We start from the raw sequence: 20,832 nt of genomic DNA, 5'->3' as shown, positions 1-20,832 counted from the left end.
CACATAGCTGTGTCTCACTGATGCCTCTTTATAAGTATAAAGCTAAGAAATAAAATAAGGATTGCTATAAAAGTATTTTTTAATTTATTTTGAGGCACACTGAAAACCTGTTCTCTATCCATGGTCTCAACTCATGTCCTTTCAAAGGAGTCCTTTGTCAAAACGGAAAATTCTTATAAAAACAAGCTTTGATATAATAGTGGTAGCGGTAAGAACACCAGAATATCCTGTTGGAGGAGACCCCCTTCGTGCTGAAGGAATAGGCTTAGTTCTGTAGCTGTCTACAGGTTCAAAGAGAGAGATTTCTGTATTTGGCCTCCGATGACTGGTGAGAAGTCAGAAATCTAAAGAGAATTTAGGAAGCCAAACATTCAGCTAAATCTGGGCATCAGCACACTGGAGTTCACGAGGTCATTCACTAGGCCACAGACTTCTGCTCAAGCAGAAATAATCTCTTTTTTTTTGCTTTTAGCACATGCAGAAACTCGGGCAAATCCTGAGCTGCCCTCAGAGGCAGAAGGAATATCCAGAGTGTTACTTCACTCCCTCTAAGCACAGTTTGTGTGAGGAGTTGTAATTGGCCCTTTGTCACTAAACTAACGTTGATCGTTTGGTACATAAAATCTTGAGACATGCATACAAGACACTGCTTTATCAGACAAGAAATACAGAATACGTACTCAGTTTCTCTAGGATCTCCTCGTCTGTCATCTTGGACTTTTTTCGCTGCCGGTCTGTGTTTCTGTACAAAGTATTTGTGTTCGAGTTTTCAGGCTGGGGAGTTGTGGCTTCTTTAGCCGGTGCTGGTGCAGCGACGGGTTCAATTACAGAGCGAGTGTAGATCTGTGACAGTAAATTAGTGTGTGTCAAAAAGGTGGATCGCAGAGGTGCCCCGAGACTGTGACACAAACACTTAGGAAGATGCTGTCTGCCACAGACAGGACTCTTAAAACGTTCTTTTTCACTTTCCACTTCTCAAATAAAGATAAATGAAGGCTAGTTTTACACAAGTTCATGGCCAGTTTCATTTTCTATTTTATTTTCTGAAAGATTACTGAAACAATGAATTTACTGTGCTGCCAGAACAGAGAAATAGCTGTGTCCAGGGCCTTGTTCCTTGTTGCTCATCTGTTTATATGGGTAACAAAATGACTCGCAGTTGGACATTTGCTAACAGTTCCAAAGATGGCACCAATACAGTGCTGAAGGCAACAGTTTTGCAACAAAAATAATGAGCATTAGGACACTGGTTTTATCAGTTAAGATAGGTATCTGAATAGAAGCAGCGAGCGTTTCCCTTTTCTGGTCATAACTGCTGAACTGCCTTCTCGTCAGTGTTTCAAGCGTTAAGGATCGGCCATTAGGACTTGCATTACAATCTTTCAGACTTCCACTTTCTCTTCACATTGCACAGCTGCGTAGGATTCTCACCAAACTTCAGCCATACACAGGTTAATAGTGTAGTCTAAGTTATTCATTTAGCTCCTCATGTAGTGAAGAGGGATGGGTAACTCCAGGGGATAGTTTCTCCTAAATGTCCTACACAGGTGTGCAATGGGTCTGGTGACTGCTCCCTCCACTTGATGACACAGCAAGTCCACAGATACTCTGGACAAATTTGTTCACTTTTGTACTAGCAGCATTAAAAGAAACAATGCTACCTCTTAGCTGATACTAAAATAAAATTAATTGTTCCAATCAGCATTGCAGGAAACTCTTAACTTAATAAATAATTAAGTTCCATCAGATTTTCCTGGTGTCAGTAGCTTGGGTGAAGCAATACCCCATGACAAGGCTCCAGCCCTCAGACCCTTCACCAACATGCCCCAAGTGCTGTCTGATCAGAAACATTCATTACACCACAAGCAGTGCTGACTGAAGCTGGGACCTACTGATTTTGTATGTTCAGGCCGTGGTGCAATAACAGGCGGAGGTTCGTTGTCATCTTCCTCTTCCTCATCTTCTTCATCCTCTTCTTCAGAAACAGAAGGCGCTAACGGGGGTTCTGATGCTGTTTTTGTGCTCTGTGGACAGACAGTAGCATGACTGACAGTCACCATGTTGGCACTTGAGAGGTTTGATAATTACATACAACTCCGCTCAGCCATCAGAAACCGATCTACACATGCCTATAGTGAGTCCTAGACACCTCACTTACACACCCTACAATTTAAAGGTTACAAATTACAATGTTTTGTTAATTCATCTCGGTGTTTTTCATTTTTGCTTTTTAGTTTTTACAATGAACTATTACATATGCTATTGAACTGTCTCACGTGTACATTACTGGAGTAATGAATAAAACAAAAACAATGGAATAATTCCCATGTTTTGTCAAAGTCTGATTTCACGTAAGTAATGCTTGAATCTATCACTAGAAATCACATCTAGTTGCTAGTTCATTGCTTTGCCATTGCGTTTGCAGAAATGGTACCAGTTAATTAACAGGTGTCTGCTGGCTAGGTTAATTAGCACACTTCAAAGTGCAAAGTCTCCTGCATTGTCTTGCAGGGAATTTTGCTTTGTAGAGAAAGGCTGTTTGTTTCTTTATTATTTTACCCCTGGGGTAGTCACATTACGTGTTTCCACAGCGCTGAATTTCCCTGTTCAGCTCCTTTTTCACTACCGTCTTCCTCTTTATCTTATCATAGAGCGACACATTGATCTCTCCACTATTTCTCTCTTATTGCGACAGTGACCCAGCGTGAATGCAGCCTCTCAGCAGCACGCTGCATCCTGCTGACCTCGTGGTGGCTGCCAGGCAGACGTCCCAACTGCTTACCCAGGCTCCCATTACAGCAGCGGAGAAAAAAGCTACTGCCAGGGTGCAGTCGACCTTCAGGCAGAAGTACAAACACAGGGCAGGCGAGGGAAGTCTGGCTGATCAGTTTAGACACAGATAAATGTCTACATGTAAACAGAAGCTTAGAGTGCAGATATTTAAAGTTACGTGAGTTGAAACCCACTTATCTTTAAAACGGTATCAATTTAGTACAGTGCAAATAGCAGTAACGGAAAGCCCACAGGAAATGGGGGGAACTAATTCATCTCCACACCGGCGCTGTTCTGCATAGCTGCACAGCTGCATTCAGTCATCTGCATGTGCACACTGGCATACATGCCAGGAACACACACACACACGCGAATCCTATTTTCTGTGAGAGGCAGCCCCATCACCCAGCTTCCTAAGGTAAATGGCTATTAATAGGCTATTAACATGGCCAAAAGTAGGGGGGAACGATACAGGAGATATCCTCAACGCTAGTTTAAGGGGCAATGCTATCAAGGGTGACCTAATGGGAAGGTGTAGGTTACTCTGTCGTGTATTAAATCAGTGTATAGCATTCTAGATACATCACTAGCATTTTGCTTACATGCAGAGAGAAGATATTAAGGCAAAAATAATGAAGGGAATAATCACATTTCTGTTCTATTAAATTCTTATAACTTTTTTTTTTCCCCATTGGGCTCCATGCTTGGTCTGACAGCACTAAATTGTGTAGCTAGAACATAAAGTCATATTATTTAATGCTAGACTCCCATTAAGGAGTGAAATTAAATTTGAAAGAACTCCAATGACTCCAACTTCAATGTTTTCTCTATAATGTTCAACCAGCATCCTATGAGCAGGTAACTTTCAAAAGCTGCCATCTTGATGTCTCACTGCTGGCTATGTTTACTAGAACAAAATAGCACAACATCTGCCAGTGTGTCCATACCCACCGGAAAAGCTGTCTGGAAGGCTTTACTATGCTCCCATGAAACCCGAACTTCCTTTTAAAAGTTTCGTGTTTTATCAAAGATAATGAAAGTGGTATCAAATGAAAATTTACTGAAAAAGAAGTGTGAATATTTGAAGATGACTTTCATTTCATTATACACAGTCTCTGCTGTGTAATCACAAACCGAAAACGATGTTGCTTAACGCTTGAAAATAAAGGCCAAATCCCCACTCAATCATTTGCTATTTAATGCACTAACATTAACACTAATAAATCTGGTCAATATTAATGTGAATGTCACGAGAACATCTTCGGGATTGCTACAGCAATTCAGTATTAATTAGAGTGAATCATTACTTAAAACTTTCTACGGTTCCAGTGAGTTACATATCAATTATAGCCTTATTTATATTCAGCTACATATCCAGCTGTACTAAGGATAAATCATAAAATTTAATAGAAATGGTTTCCAAGTTGTTAAAACTATATGAAAATGGGCTAATTAGACAGTACTGCATATTGTTGTGAATTATATATTCCACCATGGCTAACAACAGTACGCAATCTTCTGTCTGCAAAGCCAGACTGTATAAAATCTGTAGAGAAGTCCTTAAAGGGAGCCAGAAAATAGCCAGTAATCCTTGTGGTGCTGCTGCAAAGACACTACCATGTACTTCCTTTCAGCCTATAAGGCTGGCACTCTATCATGGAAGTCAAAGCTCACAGTTTGCTGTGCAATCACATGCTTTGAAACCAAAAGGTTACTCTCACACTCACCGAAGGATGAGCTTCTATGTATCCATGGGCGCTTTTATCTGCAATGTGCAAGGGAAAATTAACACCGTTATAAAACAGCATCCGTTGTGGGGAATCCCACAGAACGAGTAAATCCAAACTGAAATCGTTTTTCTTTTGCAACATCCCTCCAGTAACGGGAGTTATTTTACACAGAAAGCGAGAAGCAGGACAATATACCAGGGTATTGTTTTTCTACAAATACAAATTTTTCTTCAATATCCAATGCTTCCACTGCCCAAAAGAGCTAAAGCAGTTATTGTTTTTTGTTTGTTTTTAAAATAAATTGCATGCATTGATTCTCTCTAGCTTGCTGCACATGTGTCCCCATAAAAGCTTCAGAATCCCCCTTAGCTAGGTCGGTTCTGTTCTGACAAAGCCCAGTAGCAGCTAATTAAGATGTTAGATCCTTCTTTTAATGCTGGACAGGAATACATTCATCCATCTAACTTTTGGTAGTACTGAGCTCAGGAGCATACGCTAACTGTTTAGAATTTTGCATTTCATCACAGAAGTACTTGCTATTTTAGCAGACATTTAATGATGCTTTCCTTTAAAGAAGGAGACAAATGTTAATATTTTCTGGATATAACTGCACGGTTTTCAGAAGATCCTCTGAGAAGCTGCCCCAGACTGCATTTTGGGAGTATTGGTTGAACCAGCAAACTGAGGAAATTACAGACTCCAGCACCACAGACTATCACGTGTAGGAACTGAACCACTGCAGACTAAGTCACGAATGCTTTCCACACCCTGTTGGACAGACACCCCCTCATCAGCTGAAGCTGTTGACACAAGCTTTACCAAAACAAATACATCTTACTGGCATTTCTGTTTTAAATGCATCTCAGTTATTAAGAAATAGCAGAGCACATCAATACAAAAGCCAGATGTGCTGCATCTAGAAACACCTCTGCTTTCTTGCTAGGCCTGTCATGAGCCAGAGCTTGATTAGTGAAATGAGAAAAAAAATGGGCCAAAGGAAAAAAAAAAAAACAAAAGGCAAACTACAGCGCAGACTTGCTTTCTCATTTCTGCAACTCTAGACTACAATTTTGCAGACTGTACACAACCATGGGAAAAATGACACCACTGTCACGTTTGCAGGCTTTGGCATGGTAATGCCTAAATCACGAGGATCTTCCTGTAATGCCACAGAAATGGCTCTGGACGTTACTGCTCTGGGACTTCTCTACAGCTCGTACAGAAAATCCTTGAAAATTCTTCTCTTCATAAAATACCACAAAAATTCTTCATACTCCATAAAATATTGCTCCTAGGATCCAACAGTAATTCATAAGATGAACTAAACGGGTGTGCCCTGTAGCCCAGAACATTGTGAAATAACAAGAACGTAAAGACATAAAATAGAAGTAAACATGATCTCTCGCTGCTGATGCTTCTGAATAAAAATGACAGTGACTGTCTAGCATCTTTAGTTCCAAAAACAAGACAAATAAAAGTTAGAGTTTCAATGACATTCGTGGACAAAAGAGGAAATTAACTCATTTCAGGAGTATCCCAGTAAAAGTAAATTTATAAGGTTACTTCTTGAGCATTCTTGAGCTTCAGTTTGACTCACTTAGGGGCCTGACATCCCTTTTTTTTTGCAGTGAGATGGTAACTTACCTCCTGACGTAAAGCTCATATATTTCTGGTTGTTAACTGTTTCTTTGGAATCATAAAATTTGAGGACATCTAGAACTGCTTGTGGGTTCTTCTTCTGCTCTAGTTTTGTTATGTTGGAGGTCTGTAGTAGCCTGGCCCACTGCTCTGGAATGCCCTGTAGATGCCAAGTGGAAAGAATGTTAATTTAGAGTATTTAAGAGCTGCAGCTGTACAGATCTTTACCAAGATCCCATGCTACCTGTAAGGTTACTTTCAGAAATTTTGATTGATACCTTACATTAAAATTAGAAGCTTAAACAGTAGATGCTATCATTCTCTTCTCTAACAAAATACAGAGATAAAACCAGGATCCAACTTTAAAAAGAAAAGAAAGTTATGATCGTGACAGGAAAAAAAGTGCATGAAACTCATCTTTAAATCAATTCTGCTCTTCCATGGAATAATGATTTAAGGCTTAGCTCGTTTTCCTGGTGATTCAGTGCAGACATGACAAGACTATTCTATATTTGTGGACAACACAGTGTATTTTAGGAGCTTTACACTGGATTTTTAATGCTTAATGCAAACACATGGCTGAAATGATTCACTGCTGTCTGATTAAAAGGTAAACCCCACCCTGATAAGACAATTTTCAGCATTATCAGGGAACATGGAGGGGTTAAGCATCTGTGTTTAAATTCTCAAAATTGTAACACTGAGTTGTACCACAGCTACTGCTGCTACGGACGTCTCTTTTCTGAGCTCCTGCAGCTCTGTAAGTTCTCGACTGTAAAACTGCAGAAATTCAGGACTCAGAAAACAGGCTGAGAGTGCCAATGTCTTGTATGAATTCTCAAACATCTAACGAGGAAGGGTGGCATTTGAGAATTGATCCAATCACTGAAAGCCACTGAAATCACTTCATTGGAATTGTATTAACAAACATTGCTTTAAATATCCAGTATAATTTCCTAAATTTGAGAGCCTATAATTTTCCCCATTTACTGCACAGCCAACATCTACCAGCGAATTTGTAGGGCTTACTGAATGACAAACTACACCTGAAGTGCATTTACACTTACCCTTGGTGCCACCCCAACCTAGATACACATTTTAACATGGCTTCTTCCTAAGAAGTTCTCTGCAAAACAATGTGTGACATGGGCCTCCAGAGTTTGGGATTAATGAAAAAAAAGTGGGATAAGCCAAGCAACAAATCTACTGCACACACATCAACCTGCTGCTGCAGTGCTATGACATCTCAAAGAAGCACTTTGATGCAAGCTTCTTTTGGGCCTGTGACGCACCTCTGGGAGCTTCCCTGTGCACATCTGTGAGCCATAGAGATCTGGCTGTAATGGACGTAAATAAAGAAAGAAAAGAAAGTTAAAACAGAATGTGGGACAACTTAGAAGGTGGTAGGAGGTGAAACCAATGGGCCAAAATGGGGAAAGTCCCATCTAAAATGGGAGCTCTGAGGTAGGTACCAAATAGGTGGTGGACAGGCTACAGGAAGGCAGGCTTAGGAAAACAGAAAACTCACGACCGTTCCAAAGTTTGGAAGCATCATTCCCCCTCCTCACTTTTTTAAAGCCAGTTTTAATCTCCCTTCTAAAAATGCATTACTGAGGATTTACGGCAAGTGACTAGAAAAATTGCTCATGGTTTCTTTCTTTTTTTTTTTTTTTAATTAAAAAATAAAGATAAAAGAGAAATATCTGGGCTTTTACTGTTTGTCTAGTTTTTAAAGCCAGGTCAGCAATTTTGAATGGCTCTACACGAGATATTCCAATGGTTCCCCAGCCCCACGATCACAACTGGCCACTGCACGAGTCAACAAAGTGCAATGGAGAAAGCAGCTGGTCAAACTCAGATTTCACACTGGGAGGTTGTGTGTGGTCATAATCCAAATAACCTACATGTGCCAGTCTGAAAATTGGGGCAATTCAGAAGGCTTTTTTGAATTAATCATGTGTGAGCTTTGGAGCTTTAGCCACACCTTTCTCCCACTTGCAAATCCTGTAATCTTGAAACTTTAAAAGTTTGGTTGGTGACCGTGTCTTATTCTAGACTGGGGATCAGGAAACTGTTCCAAAAATGCATGCCTCACAAGATGCACTCAAAGCCCTGCAAACCACACTTCTTCCTCCATTCAGAAAATGCACCTGTTTCTTCAAAATCAATCAATATGAAGCTCTGGAAGCATGCTCCCACCCGACAGTTTTGAGCCAATTTTATTTTGGGCTTTATATCCTAATTCTTAGCAAGTGGGGTTGCTCCAAGCATGGTGAAATGGAGATATAAAATACATTCATGAGCAACAACGCAGCTTGGTACTCAAGGCTGAAAGCCAAAACTCAGGAGCCCATGCAGGTGTCCCCAACTTTGCTTTGAGATGCAACTAAGGGCAGTCAGGTGATGCAGCCAGGGGGTGCCTGTTAGGTGTTAAAACGTGGTTCGATGCATCGCACATAACCGGTAGAGCAAACACTAATGGCATGACAACTGGAATAATCTGAAACTTAACAACAAACAAAAACATACCATGAAACCATTTTTGCACATGGATTGCACATTCCCATGGCACTTCCAAACTTTTGAAGGAGACAGACAGTGTTGTCACTAGACAGTGGGAATATTTGTACGGGGTATGGCTACTGGCAGCCCCTGCAGCAGGACTGCCTGGCTGATACACCAGTTGGACCCAGGCTGGGACAAATCAAACACATCAGACGTGACACGAAATGCAATGCTTGCATCTGGAGACTCACTGGGGGCTGGCAGGTAGCTCTTAACAGCACGACTCCCTTGCTGACTGACATTTTGCTCCACTAAGGATGGCAGAGCTCAGCCTTGTGCTGGCAAGCTGCATGGGAGGAGTCACCTTTCCCTTTGGTTCGTTTTAAATTGGTTGGAGCGTTCCCGATGTGCAGCACTGCACTTGCACAATTTAGGAACAAGAATTGCTGTAGAAACGTTGTGAGAAGCAGTAGCCATCTCATGTCTGCTATTTTCTAAGAGTATTAAAAAGAAGTAGTGCTACAGCAGTAACAGTGAATAGTTAGCCACGTTTTGTCCTGTGAAGGGCTAGGACCTGTGCTGGTAGCATCTCGTGAAAATCAACAAACTCCAAAGCTACAGACTGTTTTGACGGAGTGGATAATAGCAATAATATTCACACTGATTCAAACCCTCATCTCTGAAGTAGGTAGGGAACTTAGAACTCAAGTGCGTTAAGCTCTGCTGCCCTCCTTTTTGCTGCAGCTGGCAGGGGTGCACAACTAACTGGGATCCTCGCCACCAGCCAGCCTAGGAGAGAACAGGTAGTGAGTGACCCGTTGTGTTTGCATACAGCAAGAAGGAAAAAGTCTGAAGCACAGGGCAGAAATACAGGCAGTAGGCTGAAAGAAAGAATAGAGGAAAGGAAGAATAGCTCAACATTCAGTGGGGAGAACAGTGAAACAAGGAAGGAAGGAAGAAGTAAGAAACTCCAACACAAAAATGGAGAAAACAAAAGCAGAACGTGTAACAAGATAGAGAATGGTGCTGAAGAGAAACCTGAGCAATAAAGCAGCTACAGAGAGGGGCAGAGAGGAAAAAGAGAAAAAGCAGGGTAGCAGGGAAAACACAATTTTAAACTTTTATGCTAAGTTTCTGAACGCAAATGGCCACATTGGCATATTTTAAATGAGTATTTAATCAAGCACTAGGGTTCAGCACAAAAATAAGTTTTGAAAGATTTTATCTTTTTTTAAACTAAAGCTAATTAACTAGTCTACATATTTTAAATGTAGCTGTGTTTCCTAGTTACTAAGAATTTTCCAGTTTCACTGCTTCTTTGAAGACACTTTTTTTTCATTCTGTGCGTCCTTTTCCTTTCCCTGTTGCTAGTACCATTACTGCTGCTGCTGAAGTGTACAGAAAGTTTCCAGCCTCCTGAAATGCTTTTGAGAAGCAAAAATAGCAACAAAAGTAAAAAAGTGATGAAGAAGCAACATTTAGGGCTCAAATTCCAGAAGCCAAGCAGACTTTGTCCAAGCGAGTGATTTGTCCCATCCTGCGTGGTGTATGCAGCACACGCCGCAGCCTGACGTACGGTGAGAACAGTCTGACCACTTAGCTCCCAGGGTCCTACCGATGGGACGGAGAGTTGCTGATGTCTCCTCTCACCTCCGCAGTTCAACCATGTGTAAGCTTACTGCCACCTCAGCTTCGCTGAGTGCTGGTTTCAGCCCCTAGCCAGCAGTCTGAGAGAAAATGCTTTGAAGTCCCCTGCAGACTTCAAGGAGCTTCTATCAGACTCGTTTTTCCCAATGCTTTATGTACTTTGTGATATAAGGAAAAAAAGCTGACTGCTACTTTATTAACACATAAAGGGTAGATATTCATCTGCTCACCTAGCCTAACGGGCACAGTTTGAAGATTACTGAATTAAAATGAACGGGCTTCCACAGTGCCGCTGCTTTCTCAGCATCTCCAAGAGCTGTCTGCAGAGCAGCTGGACTTTGCACTTTGGGGCTGAGTGTCTACAGCAAGACAGACGCTATGCACGTGTGCGGGGTTTTTTGGTGCTTTCCCAAAGACTGAACAACCAGCCTGCGGGACTGGTAAAAGCAGACACCTATGTTTTTCTTAAGTTTTCATTTTCCACAGACACTCTGCTGATAATCCTTGGAGAAAAAAAAAGCAGCCTGAAGAAGAAGTAAAACACCTCAACCCCTAAAAGCCCAAAAAATAAAGGTCTCTTTCTTCACAGCCTGGCTGTTGTCATCTGAAGTTTCTGGCAACAGGCAGCTATTTTACCATCAAGAAAGCGGAAGTTTTAGTAAACATGCAACATAGCAGTCACTTACTGTGAATTCTCCAGTGACGGCATCAAACCCCACGTGAATCGTGTGTTCAAAGTCTGAAGGAAGAGAGATCTCCGGACGTTCTTTCTCTTTCTTCTTGTTGGCTAGGGGCAAAACGTTAACATGCACTTATTTTCTGTACAGCTTTTCATTCAGAAAAATATCACAATCATGTGCACTCAAAACAGGGTTTTAAAACTGGGTAACAGTTCAAAGGTTACTTGACAATCAATACAACACCAGCCTGAACGTCAGCCCCCGCTTTGAGAAGGTCTAGAAGGTGATATTGGATTTTGGGTTTCTTCCAATCGGTGTCACAGCTGCCAAAGCAAGGGAATTTAAGTTCACCAAGTAGTCTCCTTATGCCACCTCTACCCAGTATGACTTCTACTGTCAGTTCTTTTCTCCACCAAGTTTTTCTATCTAGCCACTGAATTCCTGTTTGACCTTGCTCTCTGGGCTCCTGCAGAAGTCTCCAGGACATGCACGTGGGAGCCTGTCTGCACGCGTGTCTGCCCCACCATGCTCTGAACCTGACGAAGTCAGCCAACTCAGAGGGGAGAGGTTTTAAAGATAACCAGGTTCCTAAAAGTCCTGTGAAAACAGGCAGGGTGTTTGGCAAACTCCCAAACACAGCTGAAGGCAGCATAAACCTGCGTTCATATCCTCATTCTGCTGACAAGCACTTGAATTATTTGGCTTCCCTGGAGCACCCACACGCTCCGGGAGTGACCACCATGTGGTTGAACAATCCCGTGCACAGCATCTGTGGGATCCTCCTTAGTGCCAGGGGTGTAACAGCTGAGGGGGAAGCTGCTGTTCTACCAAACACGTTTGTCATGTCAGTGACAAAATTACATCCTAGCGATGGGAATGGAGCAAATATTACAGTGTCCACTTGTAGGATGGGAAAGTTAGAAATGCAAACTCAGGAAATAAGACACATGCAAAACTCTCATGATGCATGCATGCAAAAAATAATTAAAAAATGGCATCATCTTATGTTTATAAATTGAGCACCCTGCACCTCAGGGTCCTGCCTTTCCTCTGCCATCCTTCTATTCATCTCAGGTATCCCTGCTGTAGGTATCCTCATTACGGCCCTGAGCAGCTTGTTCTGTAGGTCTGGTGAAATAGGACTTCGTGCTAACAACTGAGCAACCCAGAGCTGTACCAGATGTTTATACTGGGCTTATCTCGATGGACCCTCCATCAGGATCTCTAAATGCCACTGCGTGACCATTTATTAACGATAATAGGAAAATGACGACGTGTGCCACAGTTACACACCAGCAGGAGGGAAAGGAGCAATTGCTCAGTTCCCATCTTTACCTTCGATGTTCCCTCTGTGCAGTGCCAGTGCCAGCCCTGCTCTGCACATCAAAAGAGCTGGAGGAAGACAATGCTGCAAGCTCCATCACAAGCTTCCCCTTTACACCGCTGTCAGCCACGACAGAGCTTTGCAAAATCTATCTTCTGTCACATCAGCCTTTGCTGCTCATGGACTCGTAATCAGCCTGTGTTTTAGCATTACATCTGCCCACTCCATGAGCTCCCCCCGGCGCCTCACCCAAGGGCTGAGCTCCCAGGGCACCAGCACCCCTCCCGTCCCGCCTCTGCTCCCAGACAGCACGGCTCCCCGCAGCAAGCCACTCCGAGTCGTGTTTTAGCTTATAAAGGGAAGCTTCTCCTGCCTCATTTTTCTTCTTCTACCTTGCAGCCTCGTTTAGCTGGAAGATGGTCTGTTCCTCCTAATTAAAATCCAGAGTACTTGGGATGTTTCTAATTCTTTCCCTGCGCTGTTGCATTCATCCTCATTAAATAATTAACTGCCACCTTTCGGCTGTACTGCAGCCCCCTACACAATGTTCACTGATGAATTATTTTCACTTGGCATTCAGTAAGGATAGCAGCAATGTATCACATATGAATGCAGAGGCTTTTTGCCTTCTTTTATCTCTAAGGTGGCATTGCTTTAATTTTCAGGATAAATGCTGCCAGTTAGAAGATGCCATCTTTGTTCAGCACACCGAACTTTTTGGTGTAGATAACGCTGGCTTCTCCTTAGCTCATCATTTGCAAGCAAATGCTGTGAAAATTAGATCTAAAGGGTCAACAAATTCAGTTTAAAGCAACAGTCAAATCTGTGTGTGAAACAAGGCAGTAGAGAAAACGTTCCAGCAGCAGCAGCACTCGGCCTTTCCAGGCCGCTCCTGCAGGGACAAACAGCCCAGCTCCGTCCTCACCGCTTGGCTCCTCGGTTTCTCAGGGCTCCCCTATGCAGATGTGGTGCAAACTACACACAGAATTAAGTATCTCCTCGCAGCCTCCCCCCAGCAGCCTGATCCTCTTCTTTCTCCTCCACTGATCTGAAACACCTGGAGCTTCACTCCTTTCCTCTGCCCTTTCTCTGGACAGGAGGCATCCAGATGACTTCGGGTCAGACTCCTTCCACCCAGCACCTTCTCTGGGAGCGATGTTACTCCCAGTGGTCTTTACACAGACATACCTCTGGAGGTGAAAGAAGGATCTGAGCCGTGCCGGGCCTGCCCCCTCTGACTGCCTTAGGTTCAGTGCCCTGCAGGGTTCAGATGTGACATTAATTTCTTGCACAGCAATCGCAGGGGGTTGGAAGAGCAAGGCTGGATGCAAACCGCTGGGAGAGCACAAGCCATTGCCTTCTGTTCTCAGGTCTCCTGAGGCACCAGCACTGTGCTGAAAGGAAACACTGTAGTCCCACCACCACCACTACCTCCGAAGAAAATGGCCCATGTCACAGCGTTGGCATGGGACACGGGCAATGGGTTCGATTCCTTGCTCCACACATAGATCCCAGGTGACACCAGGAATGTATTTCAGTATTCCTGCCCCAGGGAACGGGGTGCCTTCCCCAGCGATGGGGTGAGAGGAGCTGTACCAAGGGATGGAAGGAGATCAGGTGCGACTTCAGTGGCTTGCTTTGACTGGAGAAACACAGGTGGGCCTTGCACAGTCATCAGTGGCTTACCAAAGCAAGGTTTTATATGCAGAAGTGCTCAGACCCTACCTGAAAACCAAGGTATTACACTCCAGGAGCACGAACAGTGGGGGCCCCTGAGCACAGCAGTGCCCGCACAAACCCCTGCCTGGAAAGGAGCACAGCACCACCTCCATCCTCGCATCCCTGCTGTCTGGGGAGCAAACAAAAGGCAACACAGCTCCTGCAGCTTTAGGCACGAACACACTGCCACGGTGTTTTCACGTTCTGTGTGCTCACACCAGCAGCAGGCTATCCCTATAAATCTGCAAGGATGCAAAGCGTTGCACCCAGGGCAAGAGGCCGTCTTCATCACCTTCTGTGTTTATAAGTAGGACTCTCAAAAACCTTTCTGTGATTCTGCAAAGCTCGCATTCGCCAGCTGATGTCCTGACCCAGAAGCCAACCATGAGATGAAACCACCTCAAGGAGCTTGACCAGCCCAGTTAAATTTCCTCCATTTATTATTTCACCCAACAAAATTAAGCTATAACTCTTAGCTTTCTTTCCCTCCCAGCCACATTTAAAACCATGACTCTTCCATGCTTCCTAAGACTGCTCTGTCTGATAGTTAATTACGTCTATTTTTAATGTCACTGCCCATTTCCAGGAGGGGACGTTTCTGGATCTCCCTGTTTCCACACACATTTCGCACTGCACCTCCTGCTTTAGAGCCATGCCCTCGGAGAGGCACAAACCACTCTGCCAGCGGCCAGGGGAAGAAGTGACCCGAGTCATTCTGGGAATCAAACCAGCAGGGATGGATTTTAAATCTGGCCTTTAAAAAGCATCCATTGAAAATTCATTTTGTTCCCAGAAGGAAACATTGGGGGAAGTGCTCTGCAGGGTGAACCTGACAGATCTGCCTGAGGCATGGTCCAGCAGGTCACCGATGGCTGGGGTCTGCGAGGACACCTGGATGTCACCCAGCCCCACGGCCTGCTCCTAGCTGGCCACCTGGAGCAGCTGCCCAGGACTGTGTCCAGCTGAATACCCCCAAGGATGGAGATTTCACAGCCTCTCTGGGCAACTTGCTTCAGTGTTCAACCATAACCACAGTTAAACAACGACAAAAAAAATTGTTATGCTTGAAGTGTAAATTTCAACCCCAAATTCCCTGTATTTCAGTTTGTTCACGCTGCCTCCTGTACTGCACTGGACACAACAGATGAGGTCCCCGTGTCTTTTTCCTCTGAAGTGCTTTCCAGCTGGATGCCCCCAGTGCGTACTGGTGCACGGGGCTGTTCCTGCCCAGGTGCAGCCCTCTGTGTCTCCCTTCCTTGACTTTCACAAGGTTCCTGTCTGTCCATTTCTCCAGGCTGTCGAGGTTTCTGCGCCACACCATCTGCTGTGTCAATCACTCCTCCTGGTTTTCCATCACCCACACACCTGCCGAGAAAGCTGCAGCCTGTCCCATCACCCCGCTCATCACTGAAGCGGTCAGACACTGCTGGCCCCAGTGTTCAGCTCCTGGGCTACTCTGCAAATGACTGGCCTCCAGCGGGATTTCACGGTGCTGATCCTAACGCTTTGCGACCAGCATTTCAACCAGTTTGCAGTTCACCTCACTGTCCGCTCACCTACATTGTGCTTCAGCAGATTTTCTCCGAGGATGTACCAAGGGAGGCTGTGTTAGCACCTCACTCAAGAAAATACCCACTGCTCTCCCTGCACCACCAAGCCTGCCATCCCGAGGTAGAAGGCGGTCAGGATGGTTAACCATGACTTCCCCTTTGTAAATCCATGCTGACTACTTCTGGCCACAGAAGTAGTGTCCTCTATTGGTTTGGAAATGGTTTCCAGGAAGATTTGCTCCGCTAACTTCCCAGGCACCAAGGTGAGGCTGACTGGCATGTAGTTCCCTGGATCCTCCTTCTGGAGGACAGAAGGGCCCGTCACTTTTTTTCCAGTTGTCAGGCAACTCATCCAATCACCATGACCTTTCAAAAATAATCGAGTGCCTTGCAATGCCATCAGTCAGCTCCCTCAGCACTCATGGGTGCTGCCCATCAGGTCCCATGACATTAAAAAAGAGGATTAAGTTTCCTTGATTCTGAAAATACATTAACTCAAGACTTACCCCATTCCGCCAATGCATTTTAAAGAATGCAACTGAAATGCTGTTTAAAAGATTCTCTCCGTGACCACACCCAGCAGGTTTTAAAACAAAGCCATTCTGCATCATCTATCACTGCAGAAGCGACAAGCACAAAAAGCCTTGCTCCTGTTCATGGAATGCAAGTGTATTAAAAAAAAAAAGTGTCAGGCATATTGCCTTCGCACTTCTGCAAATGTGTTTTGCAAAGCACGCAACTTCAGCTCTGTTTTTACTGCAAACCCAAAGCGAAACCCAACGAAAAGGATTCCCCAACTTAACTGTAGAGGTATTTTTAAAAGGCAAGTCGCACAATGTGCGTGCATGTTTTACTGGCTTCCCAAAGACAAGAAGTAACTGACTGAACACCTCCTCCTCTTTTGAAACATGTTACTAGAGTAATTGGAACAGAAGGCTTTGGAAGGACTTTTAATTACCATGTTCTGCAACTGAAACAGAAAGAAAACAGAGGCAGAAAGTAAACACAGCAACCGACAGAAAGCAAGACGAAGGTGGAGCCACCCGTTCGCACTGCTGATACTTTACTTTTATCCCCTCCTCCTGGGAAGATGGAGCGCAGCCTGGCTTTCTTGTTCTTCTCCTCAGGGGCCATGGGGAGCGGTTTTGAACTGTGGTTTAGTGCTGAAGAATCGCGATTGTTGCTGTTCATTCTCAACGGTGGGGCTGGAGGTTTCTCTTCAATATCCAGACTATCGGACATCTTCAGCAGCCCTCACAGCCTCCTGCAAAAGCAGAACAGAAAGCATGCCTGTCAAGGGAGGATGCCAAGGCCAGTGTCCTGGGGAGGAGAGGAAAGAAAAAAGCCTTCTGCTGGAATAAGCCTGTCTGCTAGAGGGTTGCTCTGAATAAGGTTACTGTGTTTGCTATAAATACATGCAGTGACTAATTCCTAAAAATCATTGTACCACTTCAAAAATAAAGACTTTAAGAAGGATAAAAAAAGCTTTATTTATTTATTTATTTTAATATTTACAACTTTTTTTTATGCAGTTGTTTACAAACCAAACCTTCCTCTAGAACCAGACCTCCAAAGCCAAGTTCACATGACTTACTAAAACTGTCTTGTACTAGCGGACCACTTGTCTGATGTCAGAAAGAGGGTGGATGCTGGGCTGGTATAGATAGCAAGCGTTAAGATCTGTTCCCTCCCCACTTTGTGTTTGCAGAGGGTTTACTCTTGAGAGTGGGGGGTTTCAAAAGGAACCATCTTGCCAAAGGAAATTTATTCAGAAGCACCGATTAAAAATATTTTTGCAAATAAAAATGAGCAAAACATTGGCTTTAAAATCAGTCAAAACCTAAGCAGGAAAATGATCACATCCTGAAAACATTCAAGTCTTCCTCTTTCTGTCCTGTTCCCACACGGGTACTGCAGGGTTGTTTGTGGCACAGTTTTGAGCACAGCACCATAAAGTCCTGAGCACGGTACACCAGAAGGAAGGGACATGTGCAGCCTTCTGTTGACCCCCTGAGAACAGGGTTACTGATCTAAGGAAAAAAAAAAACACCCAGAAATTGTTATACAAGATTTGCAAGGTGGGGAAACACAAGGCAGGTACTGCTTTTGAAATTCCTGATCTTTCCAGTGTATCCTAAATATTAAAATTCAAGCCTGGATTAGCCAGCTGGTTTAACAAACAACCAGTGCTTGGTAAAATGAACTCCGACTGTTTTAAGACCTGAAAATAGAGTATGATTTCAAACAGATCAGATGTGATGTGGGCTCTAGTGCATATTTTTAAAGGTTACAATTCTCCAAGCACCTTGCCTTCCAACCCCTCCAAAATGAATGTAGCTCCATTTAAGGAAGGCACATGTAGGCCACTGTGCTTGTCGGGTGGATCCTCCCGTGTGCTGATTCACAGATAACACGTTAGTGCAGTCAGCAGCTCCTCTCTTCAATCTGAGATGAGGCAACTCATGTTTTTAGCTGCAGAAGTCAAAGCTTTCTTCAGAAGCATCAGCCAAAGGCAGTGACTGTCACACAACAAGGTCCTGCATCTCGATGGGTAGCAGCACCATTGTGCTCTCTTCAGTCAGGTAAAGCTGCCTCATTTTTTTTTATTATTATTTTTATTTTTTTTCCACAACTGAGGTTAAAGCTCTCTAGAATACCACTTACTTTGATACAGCTGAAATTTTGCCAGGATTTCCGGATGATACATTAATAGGGGATAATCAAACCCACGTTGCCTTACTTGAGAATTCCTTTTGTATAAACACTCAATGACCAACTGAAAAATGGTTTTACTCTAGCCTGTTTTTCATGATGATGTGGGCATTTTAGTCTTTGTTACCATTTTCAAATTACTACACATAAACCAATCATTTTTTCTTTTTTTTTTTTTTTTTTTTTGAACTACTGTATTTATGTTTTTAATTTCATCTAGACAAGATCCCATAATGACAGATCTGGGATTCAAAGCATCTGCCTAACGATAAGAACAATACAGGAAACATGCTCCTCACATCTCCATCTTGCATTAGTCTCTGGGTCTACAAAGCTGGGCTTCTGAACGTCTTGATCCCCAAGGGACCCCAGGCTCCATCCCCAAGGTCGCACAATTGATTAACCCCAGCACAAGCTGGTCCAGCCCTCTCCCCAGCACACACAGCACAAAGCAGGGATCCTGAGGTCTCGATTCACCAACACATACCTGAAGACATCACCAATGCCCATCTGCTCACCGCCCTTGGGGGAGCAGTTTGTATGAGCACTCTTCCCAGCTGACTTCATCAACTGGTTTGTGTTCAATTAGTGATCTGAGTTAACTGGGCAGGCCTTGCCTTCAGAGAGATCGGGAGACCTCAAAGAATTGCTCCACTGGCAGATCAACAAGGTGTTCACCTGCCAAAGGGGATGTCTACCACTGGTCTCAAGGCCGCTGTGGACTGCTAGCCCTTACCTCCAGCTGAGTTTTCACCTCCACGAGAGGTGAGGCTGAACCTCAGGCACCCACCGACCAGCTGGTGGTCCCCAGAGCCTCGCCTTCGTGCCTGGAAGCGTGGAAGAGATCACGCACCCGAAGCTAACCAAGTTGTGTGCTGGAGGCAGCTGGCAGACAGAAAGATGCTTTTGTCGCTTGGAACACATCACTGGGAAAGCACAGAAGCAATGGGCACAGAAAATCCTGGTCCACTGGCATGTGTCGGGTCCCCACAAGAGGGCTCTGCCGACACAGCCCAGCCACCCAGGTAGAGACCTACTGGGAGACTGGCTGTGATGGCAGAGGAATAGGGCTCGGCTGCCTATGGCAGCATGTATGTGGGCAACAATGTGCTTTGTACCATCAGGGAGTAGCAAGAGTTATGCCTAGGCGAGGGTTTGTGCTGATCTGGTTTTCAAGTACAGACTAGCCTACTTACCTGGAGAACTAAACGCTTCTGTAGATTTAGGTCAAACAGTTAACGTTAATGATCTTTGTGATTTTATCCTGAAATGCATGAGAGTTTCCAGTAACGAGGAAAAAAGAGCCAGCATTGAAAAGGACTGAAGGGTGGGGAGGGCTGCCCAGCAGAGCCATGGTGCTCCAGAAAGCCCTTTGTCAGCAAGGCTCTGCATCTACAGCATCTTCCAGCCTGCACCATCGCCGTGCTCTGAGCAGGCAGACATCCTGCAGCCATGCCACTGGGATGCTTTTCTTTTCTCTCCCAGCACCAAGCAATCCCCACAGGCTTTTATTTGCTCTTTAACCCACCTACAAATACTTCTCCGGTGCCAAAGACAGCCTTCGCTCCCCAAGATCATCAGTGTGAGGGCAACCACAGAAGCAGCAAAGCACGTCTTCAGCTTGTTATCAAAAGCAAGACATTTATTCTGTCAAGTCTATTATACGGCACAAAGCTTCAGCTGCCCTCAGAATGGGACAACTGTATCCGTCACTGTATCTGTTTGTAAACAATGCCAGTCTGCTGAAATAGGTCCTCCCATGGAATTTCGTTCCACAAAGAATACCATTAACGGTTTCTGGCCCAATTTGCCTATGATGTAATTATTTCCAAGATCTTGAAAGGAACACTATATTTTGTTCAGAGCTGTTTCAGGCTCAGTTTCAAGAACTGTACAAAGCTCTTTTATTCACATCTAAACCAGAAGAAAGAAGAGGGGGGAAGATAGCCTGAAAGGTTTAACGGTTGATATTAACTTCCTAAAGCTGGTCTAAAAGAAAACTAAAGCAAACCACAAAGCAATACACACTGAGAGACTTACAATTTATGGTTTTCCTGATCAGAGCCCATCTGCTCTTCCATTCATTCTAATTTTGAGAATTTCCATACACCAGTGCATCATGGCACAATAAGATACACTGTCATATTTAATTTGAGTGTTTTGTACTGATTTGCTCCAACTTTGAGAAAACCTGCAAAGAATGGAGGGCCAAGGAGCACATAAGCAGCACATAATCCACTGAAGACCTTCTCCTAAGAAGCTATTGAAAGCAAGCTTCTAGGCAAGACAAAGAAAGAAAGAGAAAACTCAACCTCCCACCTGTATCAGAATTGCAAATTCTAGGAGAACAATACTGAATTTGTAGAGTAAGGTACTCCACACCCAAAAGATTGCAAAACCCACAAGACTGACTGAAGGGAAAGGAGCCCAGGGTCTCTGAGCTAATATTCCACAACTCTTGCAAATCCAGGGAGCCATCACGGTGTTGGTTTTCACTCGTGTCACATTTTTTAGAATCCTCCTGCAGCCCTAGGTAGGAAATTTAAAATAAAAAC

The 20,832-nt window shown here is 44.0% G+C and overlaps 1 protein-coding gene across 5 annotated transcripts in view; it reads right to left on the bottom strand.

The window, feature by feature from the left end:
* PAK3 (p21 (RAC1) activated kinase 3) overlaps nucleotides 1-20,832 on the bottom strand; it is a 172,826-nt gene that overhangs the window by 24,995 nt on the left and 126,999 nt on the right. For 4 of the 5 annotated variants that reach the window (XM_068696523.1, XM_068696521.1, XM_068696522.1 and 1 more), the window contains exons 2-8: nucleotides 16,633-16,829; nucleotides 10,979-11,079; nucleotides 7,433-7,477; nucleotides 6,147-6,300; nucleotides 4,500-4,537; nucleotides 1,893-2,024; nucleotides 681-843 (exon numbers count right to left, since the gene is read on the bottom strand). In XM_068696523.1, the coding sequence (XP_068552624.1) occupies nucleotides 681-843; nucleotides 1,893-2,024; nucleotides 4,500-4,537; nucleotides 6,147-6,300; nucleotides 7,433-7,477; nucleotides 10,979-11,079; nucleotides 16,633-16,807 (808 nt within the window). In that variant the 5' untranslated portion in view covers nucleotides 16,808-16,829. The remainder of the gene's footprint in view (nucleotides 1-680; nucleotides 844-1,892; nucleotides 2,025-4,499; nucleotides 4,538-6,146; nucleotides 6,301-7,432; nucleotides 7,478-10,978; nucleotides 11,080-16,632; nucleotides 16,830-20,832) is intronic. The other variant, XM_068696524.1, reaches the window with a different exon arrangement.

The sequence above is a fragment of the Anas acuta genome, chromosome 13 (genome assembly GCF_963932015.1).
Source record: "Anas acuta chromosome 13, bAnaAcu1.1, whole genome shotgun sequence".
NCBI lineage: Eukaryota > Metazoa > Chordata > Aves > Anseriformes > Anatidae > Anas > Anas acuta.
This window is presented reverse-complemented; position numbering and strand designations above follow the sequence as displayed.